General features: G+C 45.3%; 1 protein-coding gene across 2 annotated transcripts in view; it reads left to right on the forward strand.

Annotated features, from left to right (window-relative positions):
• Nucleotides 1–12,695, forward strand: part of LOC119450396 (bifunctional arginine demethylase and lysyl-hydroxylase JMJD6-A) — a 16,506-nt gene extending 3,811 nt beyond the window's left edge. Inside the window, exons 1-2 of one of the 2 annotated variants that reach the window (XM_037713834.2) lie at nt 7,948–8,996; nt 12,297–12,695. In XM_037713834.2, the coding sequence (XP_037569762.1) occupies nt 8,134–8,996; nt 12,297–12,594 (1,161 nt within the window). In that variant the 5' untranslated portion in view covers nt 7,948–8,133 and the 3' untranslated portion in view covers nt 12,595–12,695. Of the gene's footprint in view, nt 1–7,947; nt 8,997–12,296 lie in introns of those variants that run through there. The other variant, XM_049665849.1, reaches the window with a different exon arrangement.
• Nucleotides 12,696–18,135: the final 5,440 nt, after the last annotated feature.

Consider the following 18,135-nt stretch of genomic DNA (forward strand, 5'->3'; position numbering starts at 1 on the left):
ATGGCTAAATCGACGACTCGAATTCACTGTTAAAGTTGGTAACAAACAAAAAAGTCGCAGTTTCGTCCAAATGGCGAAGCATCAATTGCTATAGCAAATTAGTAGAGAGCTACACGGAGTGAGGATAGTAGATTTATCGGCTGTATAAACTTGGACACATTCGCTTACTAACTGAATTAACAAGCATAGTGTCAGCGCGCACAAGCAAACATAAATAGATCCTACTCGACGACCGCAGACAACCGCTGTCAAAACGCTGGCGTGAGCAAGCGCGGTTTGTGAAAGCGCCGTACCTCGCGCGCTTTCACAATTTTATCGCCCTTGGACTTTATACGTAACATCACGGCGATGGCGACGACAGAAATCCGCTTGGAGTGTCCATATAATTGCTATCGCAATAAAATGGCATCGTCGTTGGATGGAACATGTGATGGGAGCTTTCCGCAAGGAAACTGCCAAAAAAAGCATCAATGAGGGAGAAATCTTCAGACTCTGAAGAACACTAAACTTGGAATGGGAAGCGATAGTGATATTACAATGAAAAGTATTTAAATAAAGGAAACGCATACGCACTTTGAAGACTGTGACATGACACTCCTTGTGTCATTGGGTTGATGTGTGTCATAATAGGGCCTCCGTACATGACTAAATGTGATTCTACTATGTGACAGTCGGTTTCGTCGCAGCTCTCACATGCCACAGAAGTCGTGTTAGGGACGTTCATTTTTTGTTTACTTTGTTGGTGTAGAAAAAGCAACTTTCTCAACAATTAAACACATTTTATGGGTGTTCTTCAAATAAATACTTTATTCTGAGTGCTTTCCAGGTATTCATTTCATGTGCCGATTCAATCAAGCACTTACAAAAAGATTGGCATTCTGGAAACGTTTCTTCAAAAATAACCCGGGAGGTAAAGGGTTAAAGATATGTGAACTCAAAGTGAGTAAGTCTAGCTCCAACACAGAACATTAGTTGCCTTGCTTCATTGACTACCCCAGGCACCACACCAATATATGTCTTTTATGGTGTCACTCATACTTACCTACAAAACTGGACAAAAGACATGCGTCTTTGGTATGCAACACCACTCATAATGCACAACTAAACGAATGAAAGTTAACTGGTAACCTTAAGAAAGCAAGCTTGGTAAAGCTTCACTAATTCACGAGGAGATAGCTTCACGCTCATGTGGCTCATGAAACAGTATGCTGTGCCAAGAATCTGAGTCGAACAAGGGTTGTGACCATCATGTGCAGTGCCTAGGGGAAATGCATGCACCAGTACGACACTACCTGCTTTCCTGTTTTGTTCATAGCACATCAAAAACGAGATTACGCATTTCATTGCGTAATCTCGACAAAAATGCGTGTCCCCTTCTTCGTATGTTTCCTCATGATATGCTTTTGTTAGCTTTTTTGTTTATGGGATCACTTTGCTCTTTTTCTTGTATTACTATGTTTCTTTTTTTTCTCTGATTAAAACGTCACCAGTCCAATATATTTTTTATGCAATACTGATGTAACCCTTCCGTTTATGGGTCCATTGTTATTTTTTGTTGTAGTTGCTATTTTTGTATTCTTATGTATACGACAGTGAACTGCCTATTCATGTGTGAACTGTACCTTTTGTTATATTTGTGTAATCATCCAGCGTACGCAGGCAATCATGCATTATTATGCCAATTAATCGTGCATGTATATTATGTACCAATTATGCATGCTGTTTTCCTTTTCTTTGTGATGCCCCCTTACCCAATGCCTCTCACGAGGCCTGTAAGGACTTTTTAAATAAATAAATAAATAATAATAAATAATAAATAAATAAATAAATAATAAATAAATAATAAATAATAATAAATAAATAAATAAATAAATAAATAAATAAATAAACAAACCAAGTAATCACGACTAAATCATTAGTCGAAAAATTTATAAAGTTAGAATTGCTCTACTGGTAATAAGATCACCCCCAGCGCTTGTCTAATGGGTGCCACATTGCTACAGTTGACCTGCCGAGGGGGGCCGAGCCCCTCCTAACAAAAAATGGCGCCCCCCCCCCCCCCCCCCCCTTGACTTTAGACACTGCATGGTTGCCCTGCTACACAATGGATGTACGTAGATAGCTCCTGCTTAGGCTGCAGTGGCTTCTGCTTCTCTGACATGATAAATGTGCAAGAAACGCTGGAAATGCTGCCAACAAAACGGAAACGATCAAAATAACAATGACATCAGTTCGAACATTCGCAGAACATAAATGTTCCTGGGCAAGTGCAGGGCAAATGAAGCCTCAAGTGAACACAACGTTCGAAACGCGAGACACTCACAACATACGGAAATAAGAGCCGCAGAAAAAAAAAAAGTGTGGATGTCACCGCTGTCACCCGTTCGCCGTCGGCGCGAAGTGGATCGACGGGTTATACAAGCCGGTTGGTCGTTCCGTACTCGAGCGAACACAGTGACAGAGTCAGAGTCGGGAGTAAATATATATATATATATATATATATATATATATATATATATATATATATATATATATCGACTGACAACGATACACAAATAAAATAAAATAAGAAAAACACAAACAAGAAAACTAGCACACCTCAATATAGCTCAATGATGACGACAAAGAAACATGACGAGCAATTAACAGTGGATATAAAAATGAAACAGGGCGTGGATCAAATATACCACAATACACTTAACAATAGTTCACTAAAACAAAGTTCCAAAGGAACCAAAGTTCAAAAGAAAACCAACGATAGCATACGTGTGGCCGGGCAGCAGCAGCAGCAAGTCCATAAACCGTGAAGTCAGCGCGCAGAGCTTTCCCGAAGAATGCCGGCGAGCCGATCTTGTTGAGGTGGATGGGATTGTTGGGCTGGGTTTCCCGGGAGTCTATAGATCTGACGACTTCTCTCAAGCAGGTTGGGCTAACTTGAGGTGAACTACCGCGAGCTTCGTTGTAGATGTTGGTTTGTCGTCTCGTACGTCAACTAGTTACTCGGAGTTCCGACGTGGCTAGGCGGCCCAGGCGATACTGGGCGGCACTAGCCCCTCTACTGCTTCTCAGCAGATTACAGGCTCAGCTTCTAGACTGATTAGCAGGGCCTAAAACCTGCGCTTAAATAGCCTCTCCTTTCCCTAGTTCTTTAGGTCGGAGAACGGCAGGTATGGGTGACAGTTCACCTAATTATCCCATGACTCCTCCCAAAAGTCTGAGCCGCGCCCCTTTTAATCAGGGGCGAGGGAACGGATGGTCGCTGTCTCGAAACTGTGCCGTATCGTTATATCACGACTTTGCCTACCGTATGCACACCAACCCAATTTTATTCTTCTGTAAGTTTCCTTCTCATGATCAGGGTCCCCTGTGAGTAATTGACCTAGATAAACGTACTCATTTGCAGACTCTAGAGCGATCCTGAATTCTTGTTCTCTTGCCAGGCTATCGAAAATTATCTTTGTCTTCTGCATGTTAATCTTCAACCCCACTCTTACACTTTCTCGGTTAAGGTCCTCAAACATTTCCTGTAATTCGTCCCCATTATTGCTGAATAGGACAATGTCATCTGCAAACCGAAGGTTGCTGACATATTCGCCGTTGATCCTCACTCCTAAGCCTCCCCAGTCTATGAGCTTGAATACTTCTTCTAAGCATGCAGTGAATAGCATTGGAGAGATTGTGTCTCCTTGCCTGACACCTTTCTTGATAGGTAACTTTCTACTTTTCTTGTGGAGAACTAAGGTATCTGTGGAATCCTTGTAGATATTTGCCAAGATATACTTGCAATACTTGTATACTGGCACGTAATACACAGTCATTCACCAAGAGTTCTACACCTCCTCTTTGTTTTCTACTGTCCCGCGCTGATGGTACGTTGCTCCTGCCGCACGTCCCTTGTGAGCACGTGTTGCCCGCTTCGCTGCTGCTCTCTTGCGCACGTAGCCGTAAACAAATGGAAGCTAGGGCGCAGGAAACGAGTGGCGCGCGTGATTTGAAGGCAGCTTGTGTCAATATGCTAATGAATTTCTTCTTGAAAGGGAAAAATTGTCATCCACTCGAATTGCAGCACGAAGCTGCAAAGGAAACCCATACGGGTTTCACGGAAAAAAAGCTTCACAGTTGAATAACAATTTATCCTGGACTGGGATTTCCTCTCTTCTAAAGTTTATTTCTCCAAGGGAGCCAAATTGGCTGTATTGCTGCATCCCCAAATGAATCATTGTACATACAAAGGAATAACTTTTAAACAAGTGAGGAATAAATCTGTATTAAGTGCTATTTCTAACATGTCTAAATACTGGATACTTCCAAGAAAAGTTTCGTGTATCCAGCGGCTCGTTAAAATCAGGTTTTACTAAGTATTCCGTTACAGCCAGTAGTCCTACAGACGCCTGCGAGAAGTAACGGCGTGCGAGGCGACGCCGAATCAACATAGCCGCTTGTGTCTGCGGCACGTCAGGTTGTCACGTATTGCACACACCTGGGGGTACGCAGTCGCAGTCTGTAAGCAGCATTTTTAGCACTCGGCGAAGCGATGACGAAACAATGTGACGCCGACACAACGCCCCGGTGACACTGCCACAACAACAGTATGACGTGCAGAAACCATTGTGGAAGGGAGCGAGGGAACTTCGCGGACGTGCACTTGACGTGGGCAGGTTTCCATATTTTCGTCCCCAAAATGTTTGTTGTTGTTCCCCAATGTGTATTGAAGGCTTTGTTTCTATCCAATGTGGACATGCCTTGAGGGGGGGGGGGGGGGGTAGGAAGTGGTGTGTTGAGTGGTAATCAGAGTTCGTGGGGATTCATGGTTAGGAAAGCGCGAGGGGACAAAGACGACACCAGAACACAGGACGAGTGCTTTGTTAAAGCAGTTCGCTTCGAGAGGCACTCAAAGTAAGCACACCCACAAAGCGGTTTTTCCTCTCGCTCTTATTTTGTGTGTGTTCGTGTTTCTCCAAGTGCGTTGCCTTTCTTTTTCATAACCGGCCCATCAGTATATCTGTTAAGCGAACGGTATAGGAAACATTACTTAGGGCATTCTGAGGCCTTCACATATAGACCTTCACCTATAGCAAGAAACGAAACGTCGAAAATGTCAAGTCCACTGCGAGCGATGAACGTGGCGACCAAGCACCTATACTTCAGCGGTTACCGAAGGGCAGCTTCTGTCTGCGACCCAGGCGCCGTGCCGCGCACGTTCTTGCTCCCCCTCGACAGCGTGTGTGGTCAAGTCGCGCGAAGCGTCGAGGCCACGGCTTGTATTCGTCGCACGCACGCTCAGGCATAAACACACACACATGGACGCGCGATGAGGGGCACACACTGGCGAAAGTAGAGGGAGGCCGGGAAAAGGAATGCTGGCCGGACAGTTATCTCTTAGAGGCCAGTGGACTCGTCGCGGCGAAGGCATCGCGAGTCGAGGTCGAGGAGAACGCTTTGATGGGAAGTACCATGTTGTTGTGGGACCGGACACGGAAAAACAGGGGGGCTTTTCCGTCCACTCTCTTTCTTTTCAATATGTGAGGCCTCTTTCCTGACCGATATGTCCCAGAAAGGTTGGTCCTTGAGCTCTATACTTCTGTGAGGTGGGCTCATTTGTCTGTTCGTCTGTTGTTTGTTTGTTTGTTTGTTTGTTTGTTTGTTTGTTTGTTTGTTTGTTTGTTTGCCTCCGAGGGTGGCTTGTTTCCCTCGATTCCACGTTTTTCACCACCTTTTGAATGCGTACTTATTTAATTGGAACATACCCGCTACTGTTCTGCTTCTTACTGAGCCTAAATCGTCTGTTCGTGCTTCCCCCCTATGTGTTTAAAATCCACGCTATCATTACTTAAGCTCGTTTCATTCGCTCATGCATTAAGGGAACCAACCGGTGAAGTACACTTAATATGAATTGAACGAGTAAAAAAGGGGGAGGGGGTAATCGAGGGGCTTGATTTTGTGTTGTCACTAACCATGTGAAGCCAGCAGATAATTAAGCCAACGAAATCATGGGGACATCATTTGTTACTTTAACTGAAACATGCAAGTGATAAGGTAAAGGGAAATAACTGGTGACGAAAAGAACAACTTGACGCGTTAATATATTAAGTGTGGAATGGTGAGTGGGAGACGTAAAGGACTTGCAACTTGTAAAGCCCCCTTCAAGTTGTAGGGGCTTTAGGAACTTGCGTCTAGGATATGCGCGAGCTGCTTCAACATTTTTGCATCGTGTTGCATCCAGAATCGGCCGGGCGCATTCTTTGATTGTTTCCCAACGAGGCAGGTCCTTTCATCAGCGTCGCCCAAACGGCGACAGTGCCCGACACCGACGTTGACGGGCAAACAAGCGCCCGAAATCGGCAGTGCGCATTGTTTGTGTGTTTCCCCCGATGCCACCCCCTTCATTAGCAGCCGCCTACCCGGCGACGCGGCGCGACACCGGCTGGGACGCGATGACAAAGAAGCTCACGAAGCGACCACAACTTTCGTGGAAGCGGAGACCAGCAGAAGGTCACTCTCCCGACCCTTGCAAGACGAACGGCACTCAGAGATAGAAACCAAGGAGATGACTTTCGTAGAAGGAGTGTGAATCCCCTGTTTCCAGATTGCCTCGTCCTTGCTTCGAAGGTGCAACATTAGAGGCGGAGTTCTGTAAACAATACGACCCCTCTGATTGGCCGCATCAAGGTCATCAGATTACCTAGTCGGGTCAACTAGGAAAGGACCAATGTTTTATAAGGAGACACCTTGAGTGCAGTGGGGTGTCCTGAAGTGTTCTGATATGTGCTCATGTATAGTGAGCTGAGACATTCAAAGTGCTCCCTCATGGAGTGGGCTTCCATATCTGGAGCCACTGTAAATATTGTAAAATAAACCCTTTTCTCTCGCTCCTACTCCCGGACGTACTCATCTATTTGGCCGAAGGATCACCGGCCCAAACGCTACCCCCGAGTCCCAACAATCGTGAAGAAAGTTGCAGGTGCATCGGTTCACTCGCCACCACCGTTCGCTCATAACCTGCAAGTACCCCGTTTGCTAGAAATAACGCTTTGAGGAAGATACCTCTGTGGAAAGGTCGGGTCTATTCAGTTCGGTGACACCGACCGTTTAAATTAGTAGAAAGCGACCTTTACATGCATGCTTGTTCAACATGCGGCAAATTTTCTCGCGCGAAGAGGTGGTTTTCAGAATTATTTTACTCATTTAGGGACGAACGAAATAAAGGAATGCTTAGTTTTGTACACAGGTACACTGTAGTGGTATTATTTTGCATCGATGGCCTCATGATAGTTTAGTTTTATCCTATCTAGTGTAGAGTGCAATTCAGCATAGAAAGGTCAACTGCAAGGTTTTAAAGATCAAGACGAGTCTCGTTAGAATAAGTGGCCATTCCTTTTTTTGCAACTGCAATAAAGACACAAAACGCAAATGAACGGTTGCACTCTACCCACGCAGACGTGTCGAAGCTCCAACACGATGAAGTAATTTTCGACAAAATCCCGGAGGCCGGAAAGGAAAGCGCCAACAAAGAGTAGGGGAGAAAATTCGTACACCGGCCTTCTTCTCGCACAACGAGGAATCAGTTTCCAGATGTGTAAGGTGATGGCGATGTTGATTACAGACATTGACAAATACTCACAGCGGGGTATTGGCCAAGAAGCGGGAGGTGGATAAAGAAAAAGAAAAGAAATGAGAAGAATTAGCGGGGGGTAGTAGTTACGGTAATAATAAAAATATTCAAGCATGATCTCATTAGTATTGCTATTTTAAGAAGAAGGCCTTGTTGAGCAGATAGAAGGAAGTCATAACTGGGTAAAGGAGAGGTAAAAAAAAAAAGGACGATGGAACCAAGGATTACCTGAACACGACTGATACTCGAAACGTTATGAGCCTTTCTAATAAAGAAAGAAGAGGCCAATGTCAAACTAACACAGCTTTTTTTTTCATTTTTTTAGATAGGAATATAATGAACCATAAACGGGACACCTTCTCGTCTTCTTCGTCCTCCGTGACCAAGAAGAAAGAAGACAGACGCTTGCGCAGTGAAGGGGACGGCGCGCGGTCGAAGGAGCAGCCGGCACCATGGTCCGCTCAGAAGATTAGGCTAGTACGGGACGGTGAGGCACCTGTTCTTCATTCAAGATTGACGCCATGTCGTCGCACTACCTGCAGTTCCAGAAAGTGGCCGTCGACCGGGTCGAACGGGTCAAGGCCAAGCTGGGCATCAAGGACCGGAAGCACCACTCGTCGCAGGCTTCGGCCGCCTCGTCGCACCACGACAGGTCGCAGCTGCTGGCCACGCTCAAGACGGGCAAGTCGACGCCCACGGACACCATCGAGCGACTGCACGCCAAGGACCTGCCGCTGGACACGTTCCTGCGCAAGAACGACAAGCTGTGCCGGCCCGTGGTCATCCAGGGTCTGCTGGACGAGTGGAAGGCGCTCGAGCGCTGGTCCCTCTACAACCTCGTCTCCAAGCACAGCGACGACGAGTTCCTCGTGGGCCGCGACCAGAACCAGAACAGCGTGACGGTCAAGATGAAGTACTTCGCCTACTACCTCAAGGAGTACCGGGACCCGTCGCCCTTCCAGATCGCCGACGACCTGTCCTCCGGCGGCAAGAAGAGGCTGCGCGAAGACTACGAGGTGCCGTCGTACTTCAAGGACGACATCTTCAAGTACGCCAGGGAATCCGACCTGCCGCCGACGCGCACCTTCAACCTGGGGCCCTCGCTGGCCGGGGACAGGATTCAGACGAACCCGCTACACTGCAACCTGTGGAGCGCCCTGGTTCACGGCAGCCGCCGCTGGTGCCTCTTCCCGCACCACGTGCCACAGGACCTGCTCTGCAACGACCACAGAGCGGCGCGCAAGGACCGCCGGCTGGAGACTGCCGTCGCGTGGTTCGAGCGCATCTACCCGAAGACGCAGTCCTCGCGCTGGCCACGCTACTTCAAGCCCCTGGAAATTCTGCAGGCCGCCGGAGAGGTTGTCTTCGTTCCCGCCGGATGGTGGTGAGCTCCTCGCTTTCCTAATCTAGTAACGAGGCTCTGGTTTCTTCTCCTCGCTCCAAGACAAAACACGTTCAATACTATTCAAAAGCAAGACATTTCAGATTTGCACGTGCTGTTAAATTACAGCATTATGCATGCGGCTGTCTGTCAGTTTTCTGGTCTGGATGTGTTAGTAATGTGACTGGTATAACTATAGTATGAAGTACTGGAAGAAACATTCAATACCACATTGCTTTCAGGTTGGGGCGGGCGTTACGCGGGAATATAACGCGCTTATTATTGACATTATCCCCGTTTATTATTGACAGATGTCCCACAACTGTGCTTAACTTGCTTATGCAATATTCTACTAAGCATGAGTTTTGTAACCCCTTCACAAGCACACACATGCACACACTTCTAAGATGACAGGGAAAGAGAGAAAAGATAACTCGTATATGCATATATCGCTGCTCTATAGCATTCTTGGTTCACATCGGCCAAATGGGCAAAATAAGTATGTCTTTTTTTTCTATTAAATTCTTCAGACAGCTTGGACGCATATACCGATAAACGATCGAAGAACATTACTTTGTAGATGCCTTCATCAGCATGTATTGTATTTTCACGATCATGACTGTGAAAAAAAAAGTATTATTGAAAATTCAAGTGGTAAGACAGCATTGTATGTGTTCTTCGTGCGTTTGCCAAGTATAGTTGGCCAATTCCGGGACAGTATGTGCGAACTAACTCATTTGAGGAATACGTCATGTTTCTGCTGGTATATTCTGGTACGGACAAAATAGCGGACATTTGGGATTGCTGTGTTGTCAGCTCCCGGTTTTCTTTTTTCTTTTTCTCTGGCGACGCATTACTGGAAACGCCAATGTGAACACTTCTGTATTTACCTACAGCATAATATACATACCAGTCCCTAGTGAAATCTACCGTTTTAAATCGTAACAGACATTTTCTTCGCGGGCATGATAATTGCAAGTTGAACTTTTGGAATAACTTACATGCAATTAATTTTGCGAAACCAAAAAGCACACAATACAATCAAAAAACGGCCACGCAGAGTGCGAATTTATGGAACAATTATTCTCGTGGTGTTCGCGTTAGCGAAAAATCGCGATAATGACATCCTCTTTACTATAAGTCATTTACAGCAACTAACCCTGCTCTCTTGAAGCCTGCCTGTTTCGGATCGAGTGTCTTGAGCGACATCAATGGAGACAGACGATAGCATTCGCGCCAGCACGTGCGTTGCCTGATGAAACAACACTGTACAACCGCCAGACAAACTTGCATATCTTGGTCTGTTGGTACATTTTCCTTGACATGATTGACAATGATGATGATGATGATGATGATGATGATTGACAATAAAATGAGATATGCACTGGTCCGGTCCACGTTTTCGTCTGCGGTATGCGTTTATGTTCGCGTAATATGCTAACACAAGACAATTTTTATTGGGATAGCAATTAAATGGACACTTCAGCGCATCCTTGCCGTCGGCGCCGCCGTGATGTTCCGCATAAAGTCCAAGGGCGATAACACCATAGCCGCGCGCCGTGTGCTCCGTACGAGTGAAAGCATGCGAGGGGAGCCGGCGAGCGCGGCTCAATCGCGCGCGCGCAGGGGGGGAAATAAGCGAGAAGGAAACGCGCCGTCTTCCGTCGCGCGCTAGGTTCCGGGGGGAGGGAGGGAGGATAGAGGTGGGGGCAGCGTTGTTCTCCTGCAGCAACTGCGTATAGGTGGATAGCAAAATGACGATGTCGTCAGCTAGCGACTTCCGGTTCGAGGGTTAGCGCTTCTGTTGCTTCGTTCAGCCTTGTCAGCAGTTTCTGCAGTGCGATTTCCCGCTGTTCGCGAAGAAAACACGCTTCAGCAGCGTGATTATGGTTGGCTGCTCGGCATTAGGGTGCCTGAACTCTTCCGTGAAAGGAAAAAAAAATGTTTCGTTTTCCATGGAATGAAGCGCACAAACGTAAATGGGCAGTTGCCGTCAAACGAGAGACCGTGAACGGCGAGCTGTGGGTACCGAACGTAGGAGCCCGAATATGTGAAGATCATTTCGTCACAGGCAAGTGTTTTGGCGAATAGCTTCGTCTACTAACGTTCTAGTACAAATACTCCCTTTTTAACAATCAGTTAAATACACACAGGTGCACTCAGCAAGGATCCTCAGCACATTGATTATGTGCCGTCTTCATTCGGTACAACGAAAAGGCAACTGAAGCTGCATGAAAGAGGGAGGAGAGGTAACGTCAAAATAATTCGTGCACTTTTCAGATACCTAAATCAGTGCTTTCCCTCTGCAGTTATACACGACATGCGTATCTTGAGAAAAAACGCGAGACTGTGAAGGCACAGCAGCCGACGACATGGCGCGCGCGCTGGGCACCGCTGCAGACAAAACAGCGGACGAAGCGTTCGACTGCACCGTCTGTTATGGGAAGCGTTACAACGACGGCGAATATATTTTGTTGCACGGGCTCGCACAAGATCCAACAAACAGCCACTTATTCGGTTGACTTACCACTTATTAAAAACTACTTCTTAAGTTAACGAACGTTTCTTTGCGCTCGACAAACGTTTGCGCTTGATAAACGTTATATGACTATTTGACGCGACAAATTAGGGCATGAAATGTCTGCCACCTAACAATAGACGAGTCTAGGGGTGCCAACATAAGTATACGAGGGAGCGATAGCTCGCACCTACCTTTTGGAGCTGCCCAGCGGTGCTGGCATCGTGGTTTTTCACCAAAGTTCCGCAGTTTATAAAAGACCAAACGCGTGAAGCATGGGCATGAAGTGACGGCGGCCTAGACGGCGTCGTGGTCTCGAACCGGAAGTTGTAATAGAATACGCCATACCCCACAATCCCTTGCGACAACCGAGATTTTGCTATCCACCTATTCCGCAGCCGCGTGCGCCTTATCTTGAAAGCGATCTGCGTTGAGGGCGATCTGCGTCTATAGGCGCTTCGACGGCATGCTGCGTTCTCGCAGTTCAGTTTGCGTTGAAGCGATAGACAGCACGAAGGTCACTTCGCTCACTGCTGCCGTCGCGCTTCCTCACGCCAGCCTTTTGACATCGAGTGTCGGCGCTCATCGAGTGTGATGTGTCCATGTCTTCCTGTGCACGCTGGCACCATGCTTGTTAATTTAGTTCATAAGCGAATGTTCGCAAGTTTATACGGCCGATGAAACTGTTAGCCTTACTTTGCATAGCTGGCTATTAATTGGTTATCGCAATCGATGCTTCGCCCTTCAGTAGAAACTGCGACCCTTTTTTTTTTTTTTTGCTCCAGGTACGTGGTGATCAACCTGGAGGTGTGTGTGGTGATATCGCACCACCACTGCAGCGCCAGCAAGCTGGCCCAGGCGTGGCCCAAGCTAACACGTGCCAACAAGAAGCTGGAGCGCGCCTGGTTCGAGGCTCTGCGCCGGCGACGCCCGGAGCTGGCCGTGCTGGTGCCGCGCAAGCAGAAGCGACGACGCTCGCGCGACAGCTGCTCGGACACAAAGACGGCCGACAGCAGCGCCACCTCGTGTTCGAGCGACGTCGACAAGGACGGCTCCGACGAAGTGGCCTCCGACAACTCCTGAGAAGCGCGGGCCCGCAAGCAAGCAGCGAAATTCACGATGACTCATGACGACTTGCCTCGACCGCTCCTCGCGCTGCGCAGCCACCATAAAATTCCCGTCGGGTTGTGGCTTTGTCTATATGCGTGTGCAATCCCAATGGTTGCATCCGTTATCAATGCGTTGCGCTAGCATTTGTCCACTAGCGTGACGTGCTGCATGGTAAATTGGGCATTATATATATATATATATATATATATATATATATATATATATATATATATATATATATATATATATTAGTGTTTACGGGAACCGCGAGTTCAGTGGTTAAGATATCATGGGGAATGATCAATGATGTGACGCATACATAGATTTGCTTTGTCCTTCTGGCTTCAAACGAACTTCTGATTTTGAAATTGATCAATTTTAACAATGTTTCGCGTTATAAAGGCAACAATTTGCAATATTTATGCATGCGCGCAGAAACGTATTGCTAGGAAAGTGGGATTGCTTGGAAATTCAGAAAGGTAAAGCTTTTTCAGTGCGGACGCAAGAAAGTCTGAAGCCATAAGCGCGTACCTTAGGCGAATATATGTGCTATCCATCTTAGCCATGGTAATTGAACGATCGCTCTAGTAATTTCACTCTAGTAATTTTAGTATGAAATTCGATGGCCTCCAGGAGGCGTACTTCTTCCACCGCGCTACTGCGCAGATAACATGTAGTTAAGCGGATGGACTGATAAACTAAGGAGTTTGCTGATGTGCGGTGGGTTTGAAGTGAGTTAAGTGGCGGTCGCTAAGAGGGGCATAAACAGAATCAATCTATAGTGTTAGTTACCCTTCTATAGAAACCTGCAAACGTGGTTTTATGACAAATCACGGCCGCACAATGCTTCCGGAATTTTCCTGTTCTAAAGCTGCACATTTGTTTGCGGGCACCAGCCTGAATTCGTCTGCCTTTACCCTTACTGCGTCTAGGTTGGCCTGTTTCTTCCTGACTAATTTTTCTATTTCTCTCTTCAAATTGACAGCACTTCTAGACCTCACTAACCAATGATAACTGCTGTTTACCCTAGACACGTCTGCAATCGCTGTTAATGCCGTTTAACGAAATTGTATATTGTAAATGTCTAATGAAAATCTCAAGACGTGTATTATTATCTAAATATATAATCAAATGAATACGAGAGAATAGTATAATACACTTCTATTTACTTCAAATATTTGTTATTTTCAGGGCTCTTGCATTTAAACGCGGATGACAGAAAACGCGTTCCTGCTTTTCGGTATGCAGACTTACAGCATACCGAAAAGGTATCACTGCTTATCTAGTGCATTTACTGTATTCAACCATTATGAGCGCATAAAGTTAAGTAAGCTAATTTACTTGGTAGAGGCATCGGACCTCGGTATAATATGCCTACACTAAGCACGCTATGCACTCGCATGATCCTACTCAAATGTTCCGGTGGTTTTTGCTCTATATAGGCACCGGCTTATGCCACCACCCCAATAGTTGCAGGCATACCGTATAGAAACACAGATTCCATGATATCATCACTTTCATCTTTTAATAATTTTAATTTTAATAATAATAATAACACAGAATTATGATCTTTTTTTTTCTCGGGGCAATCTGTGGTGCTGAATGGTGTTTGAACGCACACTTCGAAATTGTAGTGATTATATATATATATATATATATATATATATCGTAAGCAGTCCACGAGGCCGTGAGTGAGTGAAATAACTTTTATTAGGGGTCCGGCGAGGACGCGAACTCCGCGGCCGTTACGTGACGTCGCGGACGCAATATTAGCAAAGCATGCATTCACAGCCATTCACAGCTCCTGCTGCGTGGGTGGATATAAGCCGAAAATGAGCCGGTACATATAACCTAGGCAGGTTATTTTAATCCGCTACTTTTCGGCTTATACCGGCCGTCATACAGGCAATCCAAGAGCAGGCCGAATACCTGTGCGCATAGCTTTTCGACGCAGCTTTGTGAAGTCAGTGCAAGCCATCTATGGTCCGCTTCAGCAACACATGCACTGCAGCGTATAGCAGCAGCTACGACTCATGACATCCAATCAGGGATGAGAACCTGGGAACCGGCCGTGTATTTCAGGTATGTTTTTCCATAGTTCATTCGATTGGCTCCGAAGGGCGCCTGCATTTAGTATTGCATGCACGCAAGTACCACCCCTGGAAAGAACGGCGATGCAGTAGTTTTTGCTTAGAAAGTGACGTCACGTTGACTCCGCATCAAGGCCCGTATTGTGAAAGCTCTTACGCTATAGAATCGTTTGTAAGAGAAAATGTCAGCCAATCCTGGTGGTGGACAAATTATTAGCAAAGGAAACCAGCCAATGGCAAACAGCTTACGGACGAAAAGCTTTGTGAATTCGACTATCAGCTACTGCCATCAGCACTGCCAAAGCTACGAAGCTCAGGTTGAGCTCTTCAGCATATAATGTGCATACCAAAGCCCCCCCCCCCCCCCCCCCCCCCCCCCTTTTTTTTTTTTCGCAACTCTATACAGTCCTTTCTCTTTGAAAGCGTAGCCACGATAAAAACTGCACCACCGCGAGTAAGGACTCGGAGTCCGGAGCCCGTGTGCGCGCGCGCGCGCGGAGGAGGTGGGGAGGGACAAATCACTGTTCTACAGGTGCCCGGTATTCTACAAATCGGACAGCCTACTCAACTGGACTTTTCTGTGCATCCAATACCTGTGGAGCATGAAGAAGGTGCGCGCAGAGTTCGTTTACCGTGTTCTATACATTTCGCTAAGTTCCTCGCTCAGCTGTATTAATTGCTTGATTTAATGAGCCCATTTTTTTTTTTTTTTGCAATTTCAGTGCTGACTGTTGGCTACATATCGTTGTGACCAAGTTAAACTTCTTCCCGTTCATGCACGACAGTAACGAAGAAGTCTGACGCTCCAAACAAGGTAAATTGCAATTCCTTCCAACTGTAGCTACACTGCAAAGCCTTGTCGTGTTTAAGGTCTCACATATGCTCTTTATAATCTACATATTGTCACGACTTGATATACTCCAGAGGTCATAAAAGGGAAAATTGTTTCTTTGTAAGTTTGCTTATAACACTAGATTTGCCAAGTGGGTATGTATGTAGTTGAAGTATACGTTTACTTCGTTATCAAGGGGCACTTGTCCACAGGTCCAAGTATTTCGATATCTTCACGAATGAAATATCTAGATAACACCACATCCAGTACAGTCAACCATGCATGTCCAAACCGAAATGACCGTCTTTCTCAAATGTAGTTTTATGCCTAGAGGTGTTACTGAATGGAATGCTTTCCCTCACTCTGCCATGGCAGCCACATGTGTTGAAGAAATTTTGGAATGTGCATACTAAATCCTTTTTACCGCTAACACGCAAGAAATTAACTCTTCCACAACTGCACAGGTGTCCATTTCTAGTGTTTATACAGTGCACTGCTTTTATAATTGATTTGCTGCTCTGCTGAGATATTTGAGCTTTTATTTTAGTTGATTTTATACTGTATTCATGTGCGCCAGTGTCTTCCACTCCTATAATGGTCATTGCTCTAAGAGTATTAATAAATTAATGAATCAATACAGTCTCCTTTTTATATCTATAGTGCTGGTAGAATAATTCTGTTCCTTTTGAGCAAAGCTGTGGCCGGCAAGTATCTATTCTTGTCAGCCTTGAAAAAAAAAAAAAAAAAACACTGCACATGCTCACGTTGTTTCGACAAATGCCCCCAAGCGTATTGACATTTAAAATATTTTCAACGTTATGTACAAGCCGTCAGCGTGGTGTTTAAAAACTAAGCGAAACAATATTTCATCAACTTCATGTTTGACTTCATGTCACTATCGTAGTCGACTCGGCGTTTCAAAAAATGCTCGAGATAGTGGGTTGGATTCCATCAGCTGCGGCGCCGTTTTAATTGGGGCCAAATGCAAATTTCTCTTACGAACAATTCTAGCCCAAAATGCATTTGTAAATACTGGCCCAGATTTTTTTTTTTTTTTTATAAAAAGGCCATGAGCCTAGCCGACGCAGCGCTTTCGCAGATCAGTTCCAAGGTGACACCTACATACTTTAGTAACGTTAGTTTCAGATGACTGACTTGACAAAAACATTTTACTCATCTTTTTTTTTTATTATTAGAACCTTGGGGGCAGTTGTTTATATGGCAAAATTGGATGCATTCGCATAGACAAAAATGTAAAAAATCGCACTAATTCGAGATATTCGTCCTCGAATTTCAACGCTCAATTTCAACCCATCGCACGCCTCCCTCCTACGTCATACAAAAACAGCCCGTGACGAAATGTGCGACGAAGTTTGAATGATGCCTTGTCCAGGCCTGTGCATTCTGCAGAATGACGTCATGCTACTCGGACCGAAATTACCATTACTGAGCCAGGCGTGACGAAAGCGGTGACGTGAAAATCACCGCGGCTTACTTGGGAGCATCCCCATTAGATTCTATGGCCTTCGGGGAAGGTAGCGTGACGTCATTTGTCGCGGCAAATACTTACAAGGCGCGGCAGATGCTTATCTAGCAAAACGTGCCGAATCAGTATCTGCCGTGAGAGGCCGCGACGTCCAGTGTCAAACTTCGTCTTACTTTTCTTAACGAGGCGAATCCGTCTGATACGACACCGGGCCTGCCTTTTCAACGATGAATATCTCGAAATATATGCGATCTTTGAAATAAAAAATAATGGTAATAAGCATTAAAATGCGACTACCTCCAAAATTGCCATATATATATATATATATATATATATATATATATATATATATATATATATATATATATATACTACAGCATCCACAACTTTAATGCGAAATCTAATTAAATTTGTTTTGTTAATTTGTCTTTGAAACTCGCGTTCTTCGCCCCAAAGTATGCCCACCTCACCTACTATAATATAACTCCTCTGCACAGACGCCACTTCCGCTACTCTCATGACATTTTTATTGTTAAAAAATTGTGTAGCGTTAACAAAAACCTGTATAACGTCGCGATATCAATTCAATCAAATCAGTCTATTTGACATCCTGTACTCCGTATAGATGGTTGGACTACGGAGCAAACTGCATTTTGGGAGCTTTACAATGCCCGCAGCCCCTGATCGACATCAATGCTTGGTAGCGGCAGTGCCACATACATACATACATACATACATACATACATACATACATACATACATACATACATACATACATACATACATACATACATACATACATACATACATACACACGCACATACATACATATATACAGACGCGCATACATACCTACATATATACAGATGCACATACATACATATATACACACGCACATACATACATATATACACACATACTAATATACACGCACATACATACATACATACATACATACATACATACATACATACATACATACATACATACATACATACATACATACATCCGGCCCGTAGCCAGGTGGTGCTCCGGAGCCCTAGGGGGCCTTCCCCACCCCCGAAATTGCCCCCCCGGTAGCGCTGTTTTATTTTTTATTAAGAAAT

The sequence above is a fragment of the Dermacentor silvarum genome, chromosome 4 (assembly GCF_013339745.2).
Source record: "Dermacentor silvarum isolate Dsil-2018 chromosome 4, BIME_Dsil_1.4, whole genome shotgun sequence".
In the NCBI taxonomy this organism is placed as follows: Eukaryota; Metazoa; Arthropoda; class Arachnida; order Ixodida; family Ixodidae; genus Dermacentor; species Dermacentor silvarum.